Source organism: Anneissia japonica, unplaced genomic scaffold (assembly GCF_011630105.1).
Source record: "Anneissia japonica isolate Jap-2015-1 unplaced genomic scaffold, ASM1163010v1 scaffold199_len4679917_cov187, whole genome shotgun sequence".
NCBI classification, from domain to species: domain Eukaryota; kingdom Metazoa; phylum Echinodermata; class Crinoidea; order Comatulida; family Comatulidae; genus Anneissia; species Anneissia japonica.
Window position 1 is genome coordinate 4,327,182 of NW_022686322.1, and position 20,942 is coordinate 4,348,123.

A 20,942-nucleotide genomic window follows, 5' to 3' on the forward strand; every position below is an offset into this window, starting at 1 on the left:
ATTATATATTATATAAAATATTATATATTATATAAAATATTATATATTATATAAAAAATTATATATTATATAATATTTTATATTAATATATAAAAAATTATATATTATATAATTTTTTATATGGAGAAAGTAAAAAATAGAAAAAAAAACATCTTCTTTAACTTTTATATAAAAAAAATATATTCTTATTCAAGAATTGTTTTCAGAAAATTTGATATTTTCCAATAATCTTCCTTCTTACCGTTATCACAAATGTTAAGTTGTATATTCGCTGTCTCTTATACACATCTTTAGGATTGCACCTATACCATCTGTGACACTCACTATAGCGAGAGGCTGCAGGTTTGAATTTCCGCTAGAGAAATTTTTTCATAGAACTTAAAGATAACTATATTTGTTTTTTCTTTGTACTAACACTTAATTATTTTAATCTAACACAATTATTTTGTTTAATGTCCATACGGCCTCGTGGAAGAACACCCACTTGGGTGAACGAGTTTTTTGACCGTTATAAAATAAAGTTGTTATTATTATTATTATTATTATTGAGAATGCTGTTGCTTCCATTAGCCATTTAAGAGTGAGGTTTGTACTATCTTGCATTATTACTGTAAAACTACGGAGCTCATGGTTGGTATGTCTTATTGGAAATTTCTCGCCACATTGAAGCCATTTCAGAAACCCTAAACAATTGGGTAACTGAGGGATAACTAGGCAGAAGAACTTTAAAGAAGCTAAAGTTAAATAGTGCCAGGACCCACGCGTCGATGGTCTAGAAAATTACATTTTTTACAAGACATAGCCTTTCATTCAAAGGATTAAAATTTTTCTTTAATTTATTGTTTTAACATGCATTGCTCTAACATCCTAATTTTCTCGCCTTCTTTCTTGGAGGTGTAATTTTCGCTTCCTCTACCTCTAAATGCTCCGAGATTTCACTATTAAATGTGGTTTTTTATCTCAAAGCCGATGTTTGGCAAGCCTGCTCATGAAGGACGCTGCGCATCTTAAACTGCGGTGGTAGATCTTTCCTGTCATTCGACACTATTTCTACCCCTCCTGTTATCCTCCTACACTTTTGGAGTTCTTAGGAGGTCAGCTTTACCCACCAGAACCAGAACCTCTGTAACACAGCCTAATAAGGCTACCACAGGTGTAGTGAATTAAAAAAATTGAACTTGTTTACAAACAATACATACCCTGTAGATAGTGGGGGTTTCATTTATTCCAAATGATGTTCAGGGAGTCATGTTTAATCAAGGGGACATCCATTTAAACCATGTAATAGTTTTACGTTTCTTTAACTTTTACATGTACAAAATACAGTATATCTTTACATATTGAGTAATAATTGATAATAATTAACAACAATAATAATAATAAGAATTTGTACCTTCAGGACAGCCATAGAAGTTAAATCTTATGCTTGGATTAAATCCTAGTGCCCAAGATGTGATAGTAATTCTCACGTTGGTTACAGACATTCCTTGGTTGGCAAGCGCGATATCAAAATTTACAATCTCATCGCCACTGTCCATTGGTATTTCAAAGTCCTTTAAGAAGACAAAGAATAGACAAACAATCATAACTGGTATTTATGGATATATGCTTGAAAAATAAATGGAATTAAATTAAATTATTTTTAAAATTTTTATCCTATGTCAAACAAGAGACTACATACAGTACTTCAAAATGTCGACAAAAATATTTTATAGGATTTAGCAACATACTTGATTTAAAAGTACAAAACCAGATCCTTCTTCGGACTCCAACTCCAGAGTGAATGAGGTTGGAACGAATGGTCCATTACCCTGAACAGCCATCTTTGAAATGTACACACCAGGTGAAGACCATCCAACAATAATTTGGGGGTAATCATCTGTACTGCCAATCCATGGATCCTGAGCGCCAAGGTAAGTATTTGGTATGCCATTTTCACCATTTACAAATCTGTATTCTTCATATTCATTTAATGGATACTGACAGTCTGTGAATATGAATAAAATCATCATTATAACTATGTAATAGTTTTATATATTTTTTTACTTTAAGTGTAATTTAATTTCCATTGACTAAGGTTGAAATGGTAAAAGGAAATCCCAAATGTTCATACAGTATACAGTACCTGTGGGATTTCATTTCCTTTCATATTTCTTTCACAAATTAAATAAAAACAAAAACAATAATAATAGATGGAGCAATGAAGAATGACAATAGCGAGGAAAACCAAATCAATTATCAAATGGTTCCTCTAATAATGCACATGAAAAATAGCAAATATCACAAAATAATATAATTACTACATGATTTGCAAAATTGAAAGTAGATAAAAAAGTAAATAGAAAAAAAATAAAAATGCATAAGTAAATGGCAAAATTTTATAGACAAAGGTGACAACACTATCGTTGTAGCTTTCCAATACTGTAGATTCAAATGGACACAAACTGACCAAAACTAAAAATAATTTTGTTACATTTTTAGTAAAAAAATGTTTTGTTTTAGAAAATCAAGATTATTACATTTAATTAAATTCTGACAAAAATTAAATTGATGAGTAGTGCTAAAACTTGTCCCATCAAGCAGAATTTAATCCCTAATATTAGCTTGAGATTGATTGTTCTCACAAAAGTAGAAACATTAGTACAAAAGGAAATACTCAAAGAAAGTTGTAATTACAAATTTAGGGGGCTGTGTAAAGAAGTTATTTTTAAGGTGAAAAATAGGTTAAATTAGCTATTAAATATTAATTAAAAAATTAAAATGTCTAATAATAATGATAATTTTTCGGAAAATTCAGAAATAAAAAAAATAATGGGGAAAAGCCAGATAAAAGCCTTCTCCCTATGTTATGTTTTTAAAATACTATTACATCAAATGAAAACTTAAGATACAAGATACACGATACAAGATTCTTTCATTGTCACTAGTACACAAAATACAAGTAGAATTCGTCTTCCTGATGCAAAAAAATTAGTATAGAAGTTAGAAAAAAAATAAACGAAGGACATAAATAAAACAGTATATACAAAATGATACAATTATTAACAAGAGTTAGTTACTATAGTTTATCTATTAAAATCTCATTGTACATATGGATTGAGTTAGGAATAAAAGATCTTCTTAACCTGTTTGTATTGCACTTAATTGGACATAAACGACCGGATCTATTAAAGGTGTATTGCAAGAACAATTATAATTATTTTTCGATAGATAAAAGGGCATCTGTTATACTATTTTAGATGTACTGTCCCCTTAAAATGACAACAAGTATTACAAACTAATTTTGAAATTAAGTTGCACATTTTGCAGTAACATGCAAAATTAACTTGAACATATTGAATTTAAAAAGTGTGTACTGCAATTTTTATACTGGATAATGATAACAAAAAATAATAAAACACTTCCAGTGTTTCTATCATTTTTCACTGTATAATTATGAATAAAAATTAATCAAATAAACTAATTTCTATGTTCAAGTTTATAATGTTTATGTTACTTCAAAAATAGCAAGTTTTTATGATTTTTTTTTTTAAATTTTGCATGGAACAATACATTTTTAAACAATTTTGTTGTCAAGCCTCATCTCCAAAAAAATGGTACACAGTCGCTACAGTTCTAAAATTGAAATTGTTACACTGCCTAGCCGTGTCCAAAATCATCAATATTTCCTACAACTGCTTTCATCTAGACTTTATACCAAAGGTGAAAAGCTTTTCAGAAACATATCACTGTATATTGTACACGTGTTTAAAGCCAAAATAGTTTTAAGACATTCTAAGAATTATGAGTCCTATTAAAATTTCCTCTTTGGAGAAATAAAGTGTCTTAAGTGTCAGGATTAGAGCTACACCTGGTCATTTAAGTTGGCCTTCAGATTTTTGTAACCCATAAGGCAGATATCAACACAGTATATTAGAACAAACAATAGTAGTATTTACTCTACAGCAGATGATGGCAATAAATACACATGATTGAATTGAAAATACGCATCAAATATTTATAAATTTACAATAACTTTTAATAATTTATAAAACCAAGAACCCTTCACCATGAGAAAAAGAAATCAAATCGCATATGAATGTTGAAAGAATTTCATTTGGTTTCCATGGTTTATTCTCATAACTTCACAAGAATAAAAGATCTTATTACCACAATAGAATATAAAATGTTAGATTTAAATGATGCCATTGTAGAGAGAGAGAGAGAACAAAAGGCAGCAAGTGTCCATACAATACAAAAGCATTACCTGGCATAGTTGTAAATGTTGTTGATGGTGCTGGGATTGTAGTACTTTCAGTGTGGCTTACAGGAGTGGGTGTAGTTTCAGAATGAGTATGGACTGTAGTAGTTTCAGGAGTGGGTGGAGTTTCAGAATGAGTATGGACTGTAGTAGTTTCAGGAGTGGGTGGAGTTTCAGAATGAGTATGGACTGTAGTAGTTTCAGGAGTGGGTGGAGTTTCAGAATGAGTATGGACTGTAGTAGCTTCAGGAGTGGGTGTAGTTTCAGAATGAGTATGGACTGTAGTAGTTTCAGGAGTGGGTGTAGTTTCAGAATGAGTATGGACTGTAGTAGTTTCAGGAGTGGGTGTAGTTTCAGATGGAGTATGGACTGTAGTAGTTTGAGGAGTGTGGCTTACAGTAGTAGTTGTAGCTTCAGATGGAGTATGGACTGTAGTAGTTTGAGGAGGTCTAGTGGAAGTTACTGGGGGTGTAGTTTCAGATGGAGTATGGACTGTAGTAGTTTCAGGAGGTCTAGTGGAAGTTACCAGGGGTGGAGTTTCAGAATGAGTATGGACCGTAGTAGTTTCAGGAGGTCTAGTGGAAGTTACAGGAGTGGGAGGTGATCCTGTGGAAGGTAAAAAAATTATTACATCAAATTATAAGCCATGCCCCACATACTATATTCTGGAAAAAAATCTAAAACTATGTTAGTATTTTTGTGAGACACTTTAATTTAGTGTCAAAATTCCTCAGAATACATGTATTTCCATTAGCTGTAATGGAAAAATTTCTCCCAAAAATAAATTCCCCCTCCAATTTTCAAGACTTCTGGATATGCCACATCATCAAACTCATCCTTCTCTTTATAATCCTCATCATCATTGCCATTATCATCATCAAAACTGGCATCATCATCTTTATCATATACAGTACATGCATAAATATATATATTGCATATATATATGTATATATATATTTACCTTTCTTTGATGATATATATATATATATATATATATACTGTCTCTTATAAACCAAATTCTAAATATATTCCTAAATAGTTAGAATATATTCTGTTACCCTAGATTTTGTCTACATTAGACCAAAAACATTTAATGTACAATATAAAATGCAAGATTTATAGTACTTTTTAATGAAAAATGGGCGCCATTTTTTCAGCCATCTTGGAAAAATTACACTATGGTTGTCAAATTTTGTAAGACTTAATTCTAATCATTTATAACATACATTACTACCTAAAAGTATCTTGAATTTACACAAAACCAAAAATATTTTATTCAATATTGCTTTTTCATTAAAATTGATGCTGACCTTTGATCTCCCTAAATTGCATGTTTGGGTAATTTTAAAATGTGACAACCCCTAGAAATCGAAGAACACATAATAAGGATCACTTTTAGCATAGTTGTCATCCATTACGAAACACATTCACTCTATCCTCTATCTTGTGTAAATGAAATTTAAACAGAGGATGATAGCAAAATTGTTGTTAGGCATGTTCAGACAAATTAAAAGTAAGCCCTAAAGTAGCAGTTTACTTGTAGTAAGCCAAGGGTAGTGCGTGTGAAGACGCTGTTTGTATTAAGTTACTTCAACGTTACTACAGATGATTTACTCTTGAGCAGTTTCAGAAATAAGTGTGTTACTTCCACGTGCACACAGAATGTAAGGATCGAATACGCACTACAGGGGACGATTTAGCAGTGAGCAGTCTCAGGAGTACAGTACTTGTAGGTGTGCTACTTCTGTGTGTACATGAAATGTAAGGAATACATGCTCAGATTAGTGCATGTGGATGAATTTACTTCAGAATTCCCAACTAAACCTGACCTTTATTATGACCTTGATTTTTTTCAAAATATAATTACCTACAAATGAATACCAACAATGACATTTCCTGTGATGTGTAAGCCATTGTACACATGATGTTTTCATAACTGTTTACAATTTCAAGAATTTGTGTGCAAATAACTGTTGAGATCAAACGAAAGTGGCAACTATCACTTCTGGAAAATTTGCAGTTACTTTTAAGCTCTGAACTAGCTTTGAAGTAAAAAGAATATGCCCTGGGTAAGCATCGTGCTTACATTCGTCTGTTGTATCATGTGCATTTAAAATTTTAAGTCTCGGAAGGCCGTCTGAACATAACTAATACTGAATATGTGGAACACTGATAGACGATTGCAGTATTTCTTAGATTGTTTCAAATGAAGAGAAATATGGCAAATATCCAATTAATATTCTAAAAGTTATCAAAATACAAAACGTGAACAGTAAATTTGTTGAAAAAATATCAAACCTGTTACAGATGGTGTTGTTGGAGATACAGTTGTTGTGGTGGTTTCTGGAAAGTAAAATGGTTAGATTAAAATAGATATAGTATTCAATGTGAAATGAATCTCTCGAGGCAAGACTTTTTTTATACCTTGTTTCGCAATTTAAATTAAATTTGTGGGCAATTAGCGAACCTGCTGCCACGAAAAACTGAAAATTTCAGAAAAAAATAAGCTTTTCTTTATTTTCATTACGCGCGTCGCTGCCTTAAAATCTTAGTCGCTGCCTAAAAAATAAGATATGTATATTTTTTCCTAATTACATAGATTTCAAGCACACTCCTTACATTCAACAATAAATTATTTTTTTAAAATAATTTTCTCCACCACGATATTTTTGGCAAAACCATTTGCTAATAAACACATTTTTTTTCCGCCCTTCTCAGACGATCTTTAAAAAAATAAGTTTGCGAAACTAGGTATAAAAAAGCATCGCCTAATCAATGAATATGCAATACTAGTCAGCAATTATGTCAGCTGAGTGATGAACTCAATTAGGTTTTACTTCCTGCAACTCATGTTTTACTTTTACTATTTTTGACTTGACTGCCATTATCATTAGTTGTTATCTTGCCTTATATTTATGTGTGCGGAATGTTATTTTAACCTCTGTTTTTAATATGAATGTATGTATGTATTTAATGAAATGAAAATGTTCCTGTTGGAAATCTTCTTTGAACAATACAGAAATCTTGAATCTTGAACTGGATCCAACGAAACCAAACAAAGTGGCAAATATTAAAATATGGCTATAATTAATTAACTATAAATTAATACATAACTTTAGCTTTAAAATGATATATAACTTGATGGATTTATTGATTTCTTTTAATTAAGAATAAGTAATTGAATTTGAAGTATTAATATTAGTCCAAATCAGAAAAAACAGTCAGAATCAATTATAAAAATAACAGTTGGTCAAAGAATTTATATCACCTTGCACAGTGTTAAGTGCCAGTAAATAGTTTTAATAAGCTAAGGAATGATAATAAGCATGTGTTTCAAAGAACTTAAATAGCAGAAGAATGAGCTGTTCCACGTATTTGCATTAAAATCGATGGAACATCCGCCCTCCTGTGGATGCAGTAAAATTTGAACATTTTACTAAGTGGAGAAACTACAGGAAACAAACGAACCAGAGCGGCGCCTTTATTATTACTGTATGGCGCCGCCGCGCGGATGCAGTAAAATTTTTCTCTGTGTACCCACAATGCATTTCGACCGGATGTTCCATTATTTTGGGAAGCTGCTCTATCATCTGCTATTTATTATCTTTGGCGTTTGACAAAAATTTCCCATCTTGTGAACGCATTCTAACAGAATTATTCCTAAAGATGCTGCACTGATTAAAAAATATTCAGATACAACTGGCATACCTATTAATGTTGGGGTTAAGCGAGTGGTTACTACCGATGTAGTGGTGACTTCTGTAAAGAAAGATTGAGAAACAAATTATAATATGTTTTACAAAACAAACCATTTAGTGGAAAAAGATTGCACAAGTGTGTAAAGTGTTTTTGTTGTCTAGCTGAGTATGCCATCATTATATTCTGCCTTATGATCTCCATCACACTAGTGGCTATGATGCAATTTTTTGTAATGTATAGTACACAATAAAATTATTAGCAATATATATTTTGTCATGTGCACTTATTTATGATACTCATAAATCAACATTGCTGGCCTAGGTCTTTTGTAACAATGATGGTTACAACAGGCATTTACAGGTTAACAAATTGTTTTCTACAAATAGGTTAACATACCAGCAGCACATCCTACTACATCGAAACGTATACTAATGCCAGGTTCTGCCCAGTTAACGGCTTTGATCCTGATGGCAGACGTTGCTGCAATACCTTCAGGAAGTACCACGTTAACAACATTTGTGCCATATTCATCACTAGTTGGATAATCGGATAGTCCAAAAAGCTAATGAGAAATTAATAAAAGTAAGTTAATAAATAACAGTAATAATAATTAAAAAAACAACAACCACAACAATAACAATAATAATAATAATAATACATTAATAACAATAATAATAATAATAATAATAATAATAATAATAATAATAATAATAATAATAATAATCATAATAATAATAATAATGCAAGGTCATAATTACTGTTCAGCGCTTTGATCATTTTTGGAAAAGCGCTATATAAATGTTATTATTATTGTTATTATTGTTATAGTGTGGAAATTCCGAAAAAAAAAGAAAAAAAAGAAAAACAAGAAAAGATCAAAGGTGCAGGCAAAAACCTATTAAGAAATTGGTAAACGTATGTTAATAAATAACAATAATAACAAAAATAATAACAACAAAAATAATTATAATAACAATAATAATAATAATAATGCAGCAATTCCAAAAAAGAAGAAAAGATCAAAGATCTAGTGTATGTTTTACCGACTGATTTAATGTCACATGGTAATAGAGAGAGATGACCTAATGGAAGAAGGTACTTCATTCCAACAAGGAGGTATAAAGGTAAGGGGCAGCAAATGCAAATGTTCTTTGGCCATACAGTTTTACATTAAATTTCAGAACAGTGAGAAGGTTTTGCGAAGAAGACTAAAGGCAATAATGAGGAAGACAAGTAAGGTATGGAGGTAAATTGAAAAAAGTGCTTTAAACGTCATGGGGAGCATTATTTACAATATTGGTTCAGAAATATGTTTATGCCTACTCGCGAAAAGGCCACCTTCTGCGGCCTTTCGCAAGGCTGTGAGGTATTTGGTCCAGATTATTTGCAGGATGAATGAAGTAAGTTTTAATGAAAGAATAAATGAAATAAATTTTAATGAAAGAATGAATGAAATAAGTTTAAATGAATTGGGGGACCATCTTTTGTCTTGTCACCCTCCCAGCGTTTGAGCGATTTAAAAGCCAACAATAATTTTAGCTTGAACGTGAACCATCGCTCCCTATGGATCCGCCTAGAAAATTATAATTCTCTGATGCCCAGTCGGCCAAATGCTGCAAGTATTGCCATAACAGAATATTCTAAAGTATAATATTGAATACTGCTTCATCTTTAACTGTAAGTTTAGAAAGACCATTGCAAATGAAAATAAAATTACTTATTAAATTAATTTTATTAATTTTAATAAAATTAACGAGCCAGTAATAATTTTGCTTAATAATAATGATAAAGCAGGTAAGATATTAGGCCTACAGTATCTCTACTGGTAAAGAATATGGTAAAAAATATATTATACAAGTACATGATAAAATGTTATGATGAATGTATTCTGTGGACATTCCTTATTCATCACATATTGACTTCAAGGTCATTTTACAATATATTTTATTCCATTATATTACAGGAACTCCAGTATAAATAACGCAAGTTTAAATGAATTTGGGAACAGTCTTGTCTTGTCACCCTCCAATCTTTTGAGAGACTTAAAGCCAACAATAATATTAGCCTTAAAATTGTTCTCATAAATCACCCCCACACTTAAAGGAAAAAAGCTTTTTACTATTTACTTAAAATCTCTACATTTTTTTACCAGCTAAAATTTAAAAACACTCTAACATGTTAGGGTGGTGGGGGGGGGGGACGACCATCGCCGCCTATGAATCCACCCAGGTGTATCATTTAAATATCCACCTAGGTGTATCATTTAAATATCCACCTAGGTGTATCATTTAAATAATCATTCTGTGAAGCCCAGCCGAACTATAATTTAGGAAGACCTTTGCAAATGAAAGTCAAATCACCTTTTAAATAAAAGAGAACATGAGCCAATAATAATTTTGTTTATAATGTTTAGCAGGTAAGGTACGTATAGGCCTACTGGTAAACAATATAATAAAAAATGGATTATACAATACATGCTAAAATTTGATGGATGTAGACATTCCTTATTCATGTCGTATTGACTTATTTTAGTGATTAACATGGTCAGGAGTTTATAATATTTTTATTACGTTAGTTAGTGAACATATACGTTTGTATCAGCTGCGATCACGGAAGTGGTACGTTAAACCTACCTATACTCCTCTGCTCCTTTCACCGTATTGTACTAACGTAATTTGAATAATGAATTCTCAGATGTGTTGCTTTTGTAGTGCGACAAGTCCTCATCCAATATTTTGAAGATTCATAAATTAGTTTTTTTATGATATTTTATTAGGCATAAATAGGAGCTCAAAATATGCCAGTAATAATAAGGCATTTAAAAGATGGTGCTACAATATAATATTTTTTCCGGAGCTGTCACGCGTCTGGACGGCAATTCGGCACAAACATTAAGGCTTTACTCAATTTATAATATAGATAGATGGTGATCAGGGAAAGATTTATAGTTTGTTACATGGCAGTTGTGATGATCTTAATCATAATGTGTTGATGGTAGGCAGAAATGGATGGAAAAAGGTAATAGCGATAGTAGGAAGTGTGGTTGATGGTAGAAGACTTTTTTTAACACAATTTTATTCAGTTGTGTCATGTACAGTGGTGTATCTAGGAGTCTTAATTGGGGGGGGGATGGGGCTGATGACAGGGCAAAAGGCGAAGTGATGATTAAGTGAGTCTCATCTTAATCATCATAAGCGAGGGGAATTCGCATGCAAATGGTGGGGGGGGGGCCCTTTGATTTTTTAGGGTGGTGTCCACTCCCTAGATATGCCACTGATAATGAACATAAAAATTTCAGTTACAAAATAAGTTTACCTTTGGATCTGATGTGCCAACATCAGTTACTGGTACAAATACTTCCGTTTCTGGTATGCGATATTCAATTTCAATTTGAGTGGCTGAATAATCTATATATGGTTGGACTAGTACTTTATTGACAGTAACTGGATCATCAAAATCAATCTCAACCCAGGGTTCAGAAGTTATATCATCTGCATGTACTAGCCATGGGTCTTCTTCGCCAATCCTTGTACCAGATCCAGTATCATCATCATATGTAGATCTCTCTCCAATTATGACATCATTCATACCAAGAACATCATCACAATCTATAATGAAAGAAGAAAATCGAAATTATTATGAACACCTACTTCAATGCTCATGTCATTAACAAAAAGATCATATGCCTACTGCTGAGTACATGTATGTATAGTTTTTTAATTGGTAATTAATCACTTTGAATTCCGTGATGCAACCATTTGGTTTATAAAAACAAACAATTCATTTGTTACTGTTTAATAAAAAAAAAACTTATACATTTGTTTACAACATTTTTTGTAATCCAAGACAAGGATAGATAATGAATAATTTAATAAACTAAACTAATGATTTCATTTTTATTATGTTTGGCTTAAATTTACTAAACATTATTTAAATAAGTTGAAGAAATTGGTTTTGAATTATCTATTGTTGCTTCAAGTTGTATTTTGTTTTAAGAGCATTATTTATTTATTTATTTATTTTTATTTAATTGCAAAAATAATTGCAAGAGAAAGAAAATTATTATATAGAGATGTAAAAAAAGTATTTTAGTTCTTGAATCACTATTAGCCTGGTTTGTCCTCAGCAATTGGCAACAGATTTCTTTGACACGACAGACCAATGTGTTCCCCGCCTTTGGATCGCATGCGGGCGTATTATCTTATTTTGAAACAATTGCACAGCCATAGTGATTGACTGTAAGTAGTGCGCATTGAGAAAAAGAAGGTGTTGTCCATTTTGCCATGTTTAATTTTTTTTCAAAATTATCATCTTTGCTATTAGATATGCCAGAAATTTCCAGCATTTGACTATAGTTCATTACCCCCATACTTACCTGCTGAGTCTCTTCCAACTATTTATAAAGGTCAGGTTCTAAAACAACTAAATAAGGTTGACAAGAGGAAGTCCACACTCCCATCCAATATACCTTTAAGACTAGTCAAAAAGTTTGCTCCTGAGTTAACTGTTCTTTTATGTATGCTTTTTAATTTAGCTATAAGACAAGGAGTTTTCCCCAAATCCGGGAAAACTGCTATTTTAGTACCAATACCTAAGGTTCCAAAGGTGTCCACAATAGACGACTTTCAATCTAAAGCCCTTACTCCGATTTTTGTTAAGGTGCTTTGAAACATTCCTTGTGGAATGGGTAATAGAAGATATCCATAAAAAGCTTGACATTCAGAAATTAAACAACAAAGGAACATTAAAAAAGCATCTACAGCACATATGTTGCACGTCATTGTTCAAGGGCTTGACAAACCTGGCTACTTTGCCAACCTGTGTACAAATGATTACACTAAAGCTTTTGATTTAGTGGATCACAATATTATTGCAAAAAAACTCATTGACATCGGAGTTAGACGCTCTGTCATCCAAATTATATTAAGTTTTCTCTTTCAATCTTACGCACAATACCAGATATCATGGGCAATTATCCCTTAAAACCTGCATCACTTTCGGTGTCCCACAAGGTACCAAACTTGGACCTATTTTATTTTTAATTAATGATGCAGCTATTGGGGAATACAAACGCTGGAAATACGTTGATGATTTAACTATATGTGAAATCATTCCCCGTAATAACCAATCTTGTATGCAAAGGTTTTTGGATGACATCTCATTGTGGTGTAACTCAAACCACATGACAAACCTTCAAAATGCAATTTCCTACAAATAAATTTTTTTCGTCAACTGCAAATAATACCTCAACTCACACTCTCTAATCAACCCATAGAGAAAGTCTCCCATATAAATCTTCTTGGGGTTACACCATTCAGGACAACCTGAATCCCAAGTTTCAGAGATGGTTTCAAGAGCTTCAAAAAGGTTATTTTCCTTATGTATTCTAAAAAGAGCCAATACTTCAATCAAGGACATTGTTAAAGTATTGCTCTCAGGTTTGGTACAGCTCAATCACCAAATACCAATGTCTGAAAATTGAACGTGTCCAAAAAAGGGCCTGCTGAATTATTTTAGGGCAATGCACCACTCATATATTTTAGATCTCTACTTACTCTTGATCTTAACAATCTCGAATCAAGGAGAAACATAATATTGCTGAAATTTGGTGAAAAACTTTTGAAATCTGATAGGCATAGGCATCTACTACCCCCCAATGTTACTTGTACTAGAACCTACTGCAATATTCCGACCTATTAAATAGATACCGGTAAAATTACTAATGTATAAGAATACCGATAATGGGAAATGTGCAATATATTACTGTACAAATATAATTTAAACACTGCAACTAAAATGATAATAATGATAATTAATGAAGTGACCTTCTTTTGTATTTTCTATATTAATGATGATAATTTGACCTATTTTTGTTTTTTGTAATGAATTGTATTTTTAATGTTTTTTATCTTTGGCATTTTGTTGTATTGTATTTGTGAATAAGTTTTGTGAATTAGTTTTGTGATCCAAACCATTTCAGCTTCGGCTGCTGTTTTCAATTGTTTCTGTATGTTAAAAAAAAGAACAATTTGGCAATGACCGCATAGAGAAAAGAAGGTGTTGTCCATTTTGCCATGTTTAATTTTTTGGTAAACTAAGCCTGCTGAGCATTTCGTGGTGGGGAACTCATTAAAATTGAAAGCCATTGGGCAAACATTCTTTACACGCTGCAGCAGCTTTGTACTTCGCTCAGCTTGCATAGTGCTGCATGCACAGACCTTTTTCGAGTGATCTCCTTCTCAATTAATACCTCCATGGACTAAAGAAGAATGTTATGCAGGCTGCTACACTGGACTTTGATCGGTCGAACTGACAAGCAGTGGCATATCTATAAGTCTTGAAATGAGGGTGCTAATGGGGTGTGAAGGTGAAGTGGGGGGGGGCTTTATTATTAGTTGAGGGGCATAATTCGGAAAATAAGGTGATTTTTAACTACCGGTACTTGACTGTGATTTTTTTTTTGAAAACAAGTCATTTTTATTTTTTTTTGGGGGGGGGGGGAGGAGTTGGCGTGTGCACCCCTAGATACGACACTGCTGACAAGGTAAATGGTTAATTTTGTATCAGGCAGTTTTTAGATTCTTATTATAATAAAACTTACGTTGTTCTGTGGCTGTAACTGTAACTATTGTGGTCTCTTCTGGTGTCTGTGTAGTAGTTTGTATTGTTTGTGTAGTACTAGAAACAGTTCTCTCTGTTGATACTGTGGATGATGGAGATGTTGTTGACCAAATTGTTACTATGGTGGTGGTAGGTTCCTCAGTTGTTGATTCCTCGGTTGTGGTAGGTTCCTCAGTTGTTGGTTCCTCGGTTGTGGTTGGCTCCTCGGTTGTGGGTGGTTCCTCGGTTGTGGTTGTTGGTTCCTCGGTTGTGGTTGGTTCCTCGGTTGTGGTTGTTGGTTCCTCGGTTGTGGTTGGTTCCTCGGTTGTGGTTGTTGGTTCCTCGGTTGTGGTTGTTGGTTCTTCGGTTGTGGTTGTTGGTTCCTCAGTTGTGGTTGTTGGTTCCTCGGTTGTGGTTGTTGGTTCCTCGGTTGTTGTTGTTGGTTCCTCGGTTGTGGTTGTTGGTTCCTCAGTTGTGGTTGTAATTACAGTGGTAGTTATTACTGTAGTTGGCTCTAAAAATTATGAAAATACTATTGAAAAACCAGAAAGTAATTGGAGGGTCTTGAGATTAAATCTGACTGGTGTCATTAATTCTACAAGTTCTGTTACCTAGTCAGAGGGCACCCCATTAAAAATATATCATGTGATGAACTAAAAAGCTACGAAACGTCATACTTGAATTGCATATTTTTCAACAGTGAAACAATTTATTTGATTTTATTGAAACTTTATGAGAACAAGAGATTTTCTCACCAGTCAATAAATAATAAAAATTTTCTATTGGTCGGTAATCAATTGAAGGATTTTTGAAGTAGGTCAATAAATCAGTGTTTCAATCTCTGTATCCTTGAAAATATGCAACTTACTTTGTCTTGGTGTTAGAAGGGAGAAGTGCTGCTGCAAATTTGCATAGCAATTTGCCACAATGTTTCTTAATAATCCCTTACACAACCCACTGGATGTCATGGAAGACATTTATTTTTAACAGGATCACTAAACCCGAAAGTAAATCAACAAGCTATCTAACGTAATATCCAATTATGATAAAAATTATGAACCAAACAATATACTGAACATACCATTCAAGTAACAACCATAGACTTCAATCCTAAATGAAGGATCGGCAGCAGATCCATCTAACTCAATGAGATGGAGAATGATTTGTTGTGTTGGTTCCAAATCTTCTGGCAAGTCAATATCCCTGAACGTAACTGGATCCACCTTTTCAACCACATACCTTTCAGACTAAAACATATATATATACTTACAGGTAAGTTTTATATTTCAATTAATATTTTTATTCAATTAACTGTTGTGTTTCATGTAGTTCACATATTTATATTAAAAAGACATTTTCTCCAAAGTAAGGTATAGTTTAAACTAGGATATTGTGTTGGTTAAAATCCCTAATTTTACATTCTTGAGTTATTGGTGAAAGCAACACAATTGCAGATTCAAAGGGGAGGGGGAACCAAGCCGGCCAGCACCTCCCCCTAAGTTTTTCAAAATGAAAAAAAATGGAGAAAAAAACACCCTTTTACGGAATATATGAGAAAAAGTAATTTGTGTCGGCAGGTGACCTCCGTAACCGCTGGTTTCAGACAACTATACTGTGCCTAAGCCGTCAAGCATGAGTGGGACCAGAGAGGAGCATCATTTGCGCACTGATTCTGTCTCTCACTTCCTCACTTGCTTTCGTTACAGTGTCCAGATTTTTCAGTTACCAGTAGGTTCGAAAATACTTTCCTCTTAAGAAACACCGACCGTTTTCAGCTCATACACTGTCTCTTATACACATCTGAACCATACATTTATTTTTTCTTTCTCAAATTTATATTCAATACCGTTATGGACGCTAGTGCGAGGAAGAGAAGTAGAGGTAATTTTCGAGGGAGAGTTCAAGCCAACAGGCCAGTATTGTATTTTTATATATTTATATTTCATATTTACTGTCTTAACTATCTCTACAACGTTTGTGTAACGTTTTTGATAACTTGATGTCCATTACTTTATCATTGGGTAAACTCATTAGCCTTATTTTTTACCCGATCGGGTATATCCTATCTTGACCCCATTAATTCTCATTACCTACAATGGTATGTCAATCTTGTTCCGGTTGACCATTTACTTAGATTGATGGACGATCCGACTCTCTCAATGTTAAATTTTTTGGAAGTTTGTTTGTCATTATTAATAATAATTATTTCTTCTTTAGTACTCCGAATGTTTCTTATTTACAATAATCCCAACACCTTTTCGCACTCCCAGGTAGATTTAATCCAGTACTGTTCGCTGGTATTTTCAGAGTACTTCCAGAACATCTGTGTGTCAATCTCTCTACCCAGAGAAGTAAAATGGGTACCTGATGTAATGATATTTACTGGTCAGTTTGCAATGCACTGCCAGGGGCCCCAAGTGTCCTGCAACTCGCAGGAGTCGCCAAAAAATCAAGAAGGCCTCCCGCACTCCTGCGAGCAAGCAAGAGCCTCCTAGAAAATAACTCATTTCCTGCATATTCAAAATATTTGCATGTTTTTACCATTATTTAATATTGTACAATCCATTGTCTTAGGAAGTCTGAGTACCAATTGGTATCACCATGCAGAGCAATATATAATTTGATGTGTTAAAGCTCATTTTACAAGATCTCCCAGATGTGGATTCTTTCAACTTAGGGCCCCTGCACTGCTTTCCAACTACGGTATGAATCCCTCTATAGAGTGGCAAATCCAGGGGTGTCATAATCCAACACACTCAAATAGGGACTATTGTTTGGGAGATGTTTCGTTTATGGTGCTCTGAGATGGACTGAATGGGTGTTCCATTTTGGGAACAAAGGTAATTTGTTGGTTTATCCAATTAAGTATTCAGAAAATAGACTATTAGAAAATTACTACACATTAGCATTATTTATTAATATTTTTATCTTACTTCGTCTCCCTCACTTATCATGACAAAGTCTTGAGTTTCGTCATTGTAGACACCCACTTCTGCAGTCAATTCTGTGACTTCACTTTCCATTTCAACAATCTTAATTTTCTTTACAATTGTCTCATGGTCGAATACAATAGTAAGAGATTCATGATCTTCAGATAAGGATGGGTACCATGGTTCATCTGATGGTGAGTCCTGACCATCGTGCAATCGGAATGTAACTTCCAATCCGTCCTCCATCCCGAGGTTCAGATTACATGGTGCTGAAGAATGGGAAAAAATCATTATCATCATTATTATTTTTATAATTTTCATTATTGCTATTATTGTCATTATTATTATTACATATGTATTTATTTATTTATTGAACATCTTTATACAGGATAACATATCAGGAGGGTGTAACAACCTGTTTTACAGATGGCCCTGTGTATTAATAAAATTAAAAAGAGACTTAATTACAAATATGATAAAAAGCTTCATCTAAAACACAGAATACACAAAATTTTGTTGCAATACACTGAAAAAGTTAAAATCACAAGGTAAGGTAATAAAATTAATGATAAAAGCCTTTATCCCATATTAAAATAGTACAATTCAGTGTAAAAGTAAAAAGATGAGTCAAATTATTTTAAGAAATTAGACAGTTTAGTCAAAAAAACAATATGCAAGTATAAGATATGTAAATTTAAGATTATTTTAAAAGCGGTAGCTTAATTTAGATTTTATTAACTAAAAATTAGTGTATGCAATTTTTGAGAGTAAATTTTGTGCAGAGATTTAAGCTCAGTGCAGAGATTTACAGCAAGCTCTGTCCAGGCTATCAAATTTTATTTGACAAAAATCTCTTGTATGACCATATATAGTCATATATGCCTATTTATGGTTATGATGTGACCATATTTAGGCATGTCAAATATTTTTGTCAAATAGAATTTTATAGTGTGAACAGGGCTTTAGATTGATTTTGTTATGTATTTTAGTGAGGTGTTTGCATGCAAGATTTTGATCTCTAGTCCATGGTATTGTATGTGTTGGACATTTTCAATCAACTGATCTCCAAGATGGATATTAAATTTATGGGACTGAACAACGTGTTTGTTTTTTTATAAGCATACTTTTAGTTTTTTCGATGTTCATTTTTAATTTGTTACTTGCATACCACTCCTCAGGACTTAAACAGAAAATGTACAGTAAATTGTTTTTAGTTTCATTTAATTTCTTCAACATTTATTCAACCATTTATATGGAAATAAAACAAATCAAAGTTACAGTATACATAGAAAATGGTTAAGGGACGACATAGAAACTCTTAAAGTCCATCACTGTCACCCCTCTTCGAAGACAGCAAAACAAGATTAAACATGAAAATGAACAGAAAATAGACACTCTTTCATATAAATAAGATAAAAACATAATGTAATTCAATTCCCAAACTCTAATTATTTTTATTATTAAAGAGTTAATATGTCATGTAATTATTATGTTTTGGAGCTTTCATTAGTTTTAATTTATATTGAACTATAGTTTTTGAATAAAAGTTGTTATATATATATATATATATATATATATATATATCCTGAAGCGTAAACAACATTGTCAGCATAAATGCATACATCCAAACATTCAAAGCACAAATTGACTATTGAAAAAACATCATAATATATAGAATTAGTTGTGCATGACACCATGACTTTTACTATAACATTCTTAAATAATAAAAATTACATAAATTGTTTTTAAAGAAATGTGGTACTTACCTTCAGTAGTAGTTGTAGTTTCTGTAGTCGTAGTAGTAATGGTGGTTGTTGTAATTATTTCTGTGGTTGTAGTCTCAGTTGTGGTGGTTTCAGTTGGCGTTGTTGTAATAATTGTTGTTGTTGTTTCTGTTGTGGTTGTAGGTTCTGGTGTGGTTGTAGGTTCTGGTGTGGTTGTAGGTTCTGGTGTGGTTGTAGGTTCTGGTGTGGTGGTTGTAGGTTCCGGTGTAGTGGTTGTAGGTTCCGGTGCGCTTGTAGGTTCCGGTGTAGTAGTTGGGGGTTCCGGTGTAGTAGTTGGGGCTTCAGTTGTGGTTGGAGCTTCAGTAGTGGTTGGAGCTTCAGTAGTGGTAGGGGCTTCAGTTGTGGTTGGTTCTGTGTGTAATATATGACCATTCTTTGCCTTAGTGCAACACATTTAATACATAGAAAGTTTCTGAATAACATTTATTTGATAAAACAATCGGTGTAAACCACTTTGGTACACAAGAGACCATGTAAAATGCTAGAGGGGTTTAGAAGGTTGTAGAAACACTTTAGAAGCTAATAAGCTCTATTGGCCAATTATGAAATAATGGCTCCTAAGGCTTCTATTTGCTACAGGGTCTGAAACAATGGTAATGGATATAGACTTGTATAGCACATGATTCTAGGACTCTATGCGATTTCAACAAATGTCCAAAAGACGTTGAATAAAAGAAACAAATAACTTGACTATACACGCCCGTATGCAGGATTTTTATTGGGTGGGTGCGAATATGTAGAGAGTGGACCAAAATGGCTAGGGGACAGAGCCCTGCTAGGGTCAAGGTGGTGGGGCTCAACCATTTGTTATTTACTTGAGGTCTTATTTAATTGATTTATGATGATGTACTATGAAGTATTAAAGAGTTTTCATTAGCAGATCAAGGAATTCGAAATAGGGGGTGGGAGGCGGGGGCCAGGTAGGGACTTCCACAGATGGATGGTCTATACCACGTCAGCCCCACCATGGTTAGGGCTGAGCAAGGAAAATTTATAATGGCTCCTCTAGATGGCTGGAAATAGCACTCTCAGACCTAACTTTGATTATATTTATTATTATTTTTTCTACATTAAAAAAAAAAAAAATTAGGAGTGTGGGTAGGGAGGAGGGCGGGGAACTCTGGCTGGCTGGTCACCACCCCACCCCCTTTTGAATAAGCCACTGATCATCACATTCCTTCATTGCTGCAGTTGAGGATAGACTGGGTTAGATAGAGGACCAAGAGCCTCATTGACAATCCCACAAGAAAAAGTCAAACAAAGAATTGCATCCCTTAGTTGGAAATACTTTATATTTCCAAATTATAAATTTGTTATTGATCACTCAACATGGGGTCCAAGGTAAACCCCTCAGATGATGTAAGCGGCAGCGAAAAACTACTCAAAAAGCTTAAAATACAGTTAGCTTGTTTTCTGGTACAGTAGTAGTATGCACACTGAAACTCTTTGCAGCTCTTTGCAATATGATGAAAATTATTGTTATTAAATATTAACATGTATTACATATTACCCCCATTATTATGTTGCAATAAGATCAGAAAGAAGTTTACCTATATTTTACCCGAATGCTGTGTTACTAAATAGTAGGTGTTTTTTTAAAAGTGTTACTGTGCTTAGATCAACTTCCAAAGTAATGTTTTGTTAAAATATTATTATTGTTATTAAATACAGTAGGTCCAAAGAAAAATT

The 20,942-nt window shown here is 33.1% G+C and overlaps 1 protein-coding gene across 1 annotated transcript in view; it reads right to left on the reverse strand.

Annotated features, from left to right (window-relative positions):
- LOC117114744 (mucin-17-like) overlaps positions 1 to 19,647 on the reverse strand; it is a 60,315-nt gene extending 40,668 nt beyond the window's left edge. The window contains exons 1-12 of the mRNA XM_033258437.1: positions 19,236 to 19,647; positions 17,473 to 17,738; positions 15,621 to 15,786; positions 14,541 to 15,053; positions 11,255 to 11,547; positions 8,336 to 8,501; positions 7,949 to 7,999; positions 6,539 to 6,583; positions 4,247 to 4,846; positions 1,731 to 1,987; positions 1,470 to 1,553; positions 242 to 355 (exon numbers count right to left, since the gene is read on the reverse strand). Coding sequence (XP_033114328.1) covers positions 242 to 355; positions 1,470 to 1,553; positions 1,731 to 1,987; positions 4,247 to 4,846; positions 6,539 to 6,583; positions 7,949 to 7,999; positions 8,336 to 8,501; positions 11,255 to 11,547; positions 14,541 to 15,053; positions 15,621 to 15,786; positions 17,473 to 17,738; positions 19,236 to 19,647 — 2,967 coding nt within the window. The remainder of the gene's footprint in view (positions 1 to 241; positions 356 to 1,469; positions 1,554 to 1,730; positions 1,988 to 4,246; positions 4,847 to 6,538; positions 6,584 to 7,948; positions 8,000 to 8,335; positions 8,502 to 11,254; positions 11,548 to 14,540; positions 15,054 to 15,620; positions 15,787 to 17,472; positions 17,739 to 19,235) is intronic.
- Between the last annotated feature and the right edge of the window lie 1,295 nt (positions 19,648 to 20,942).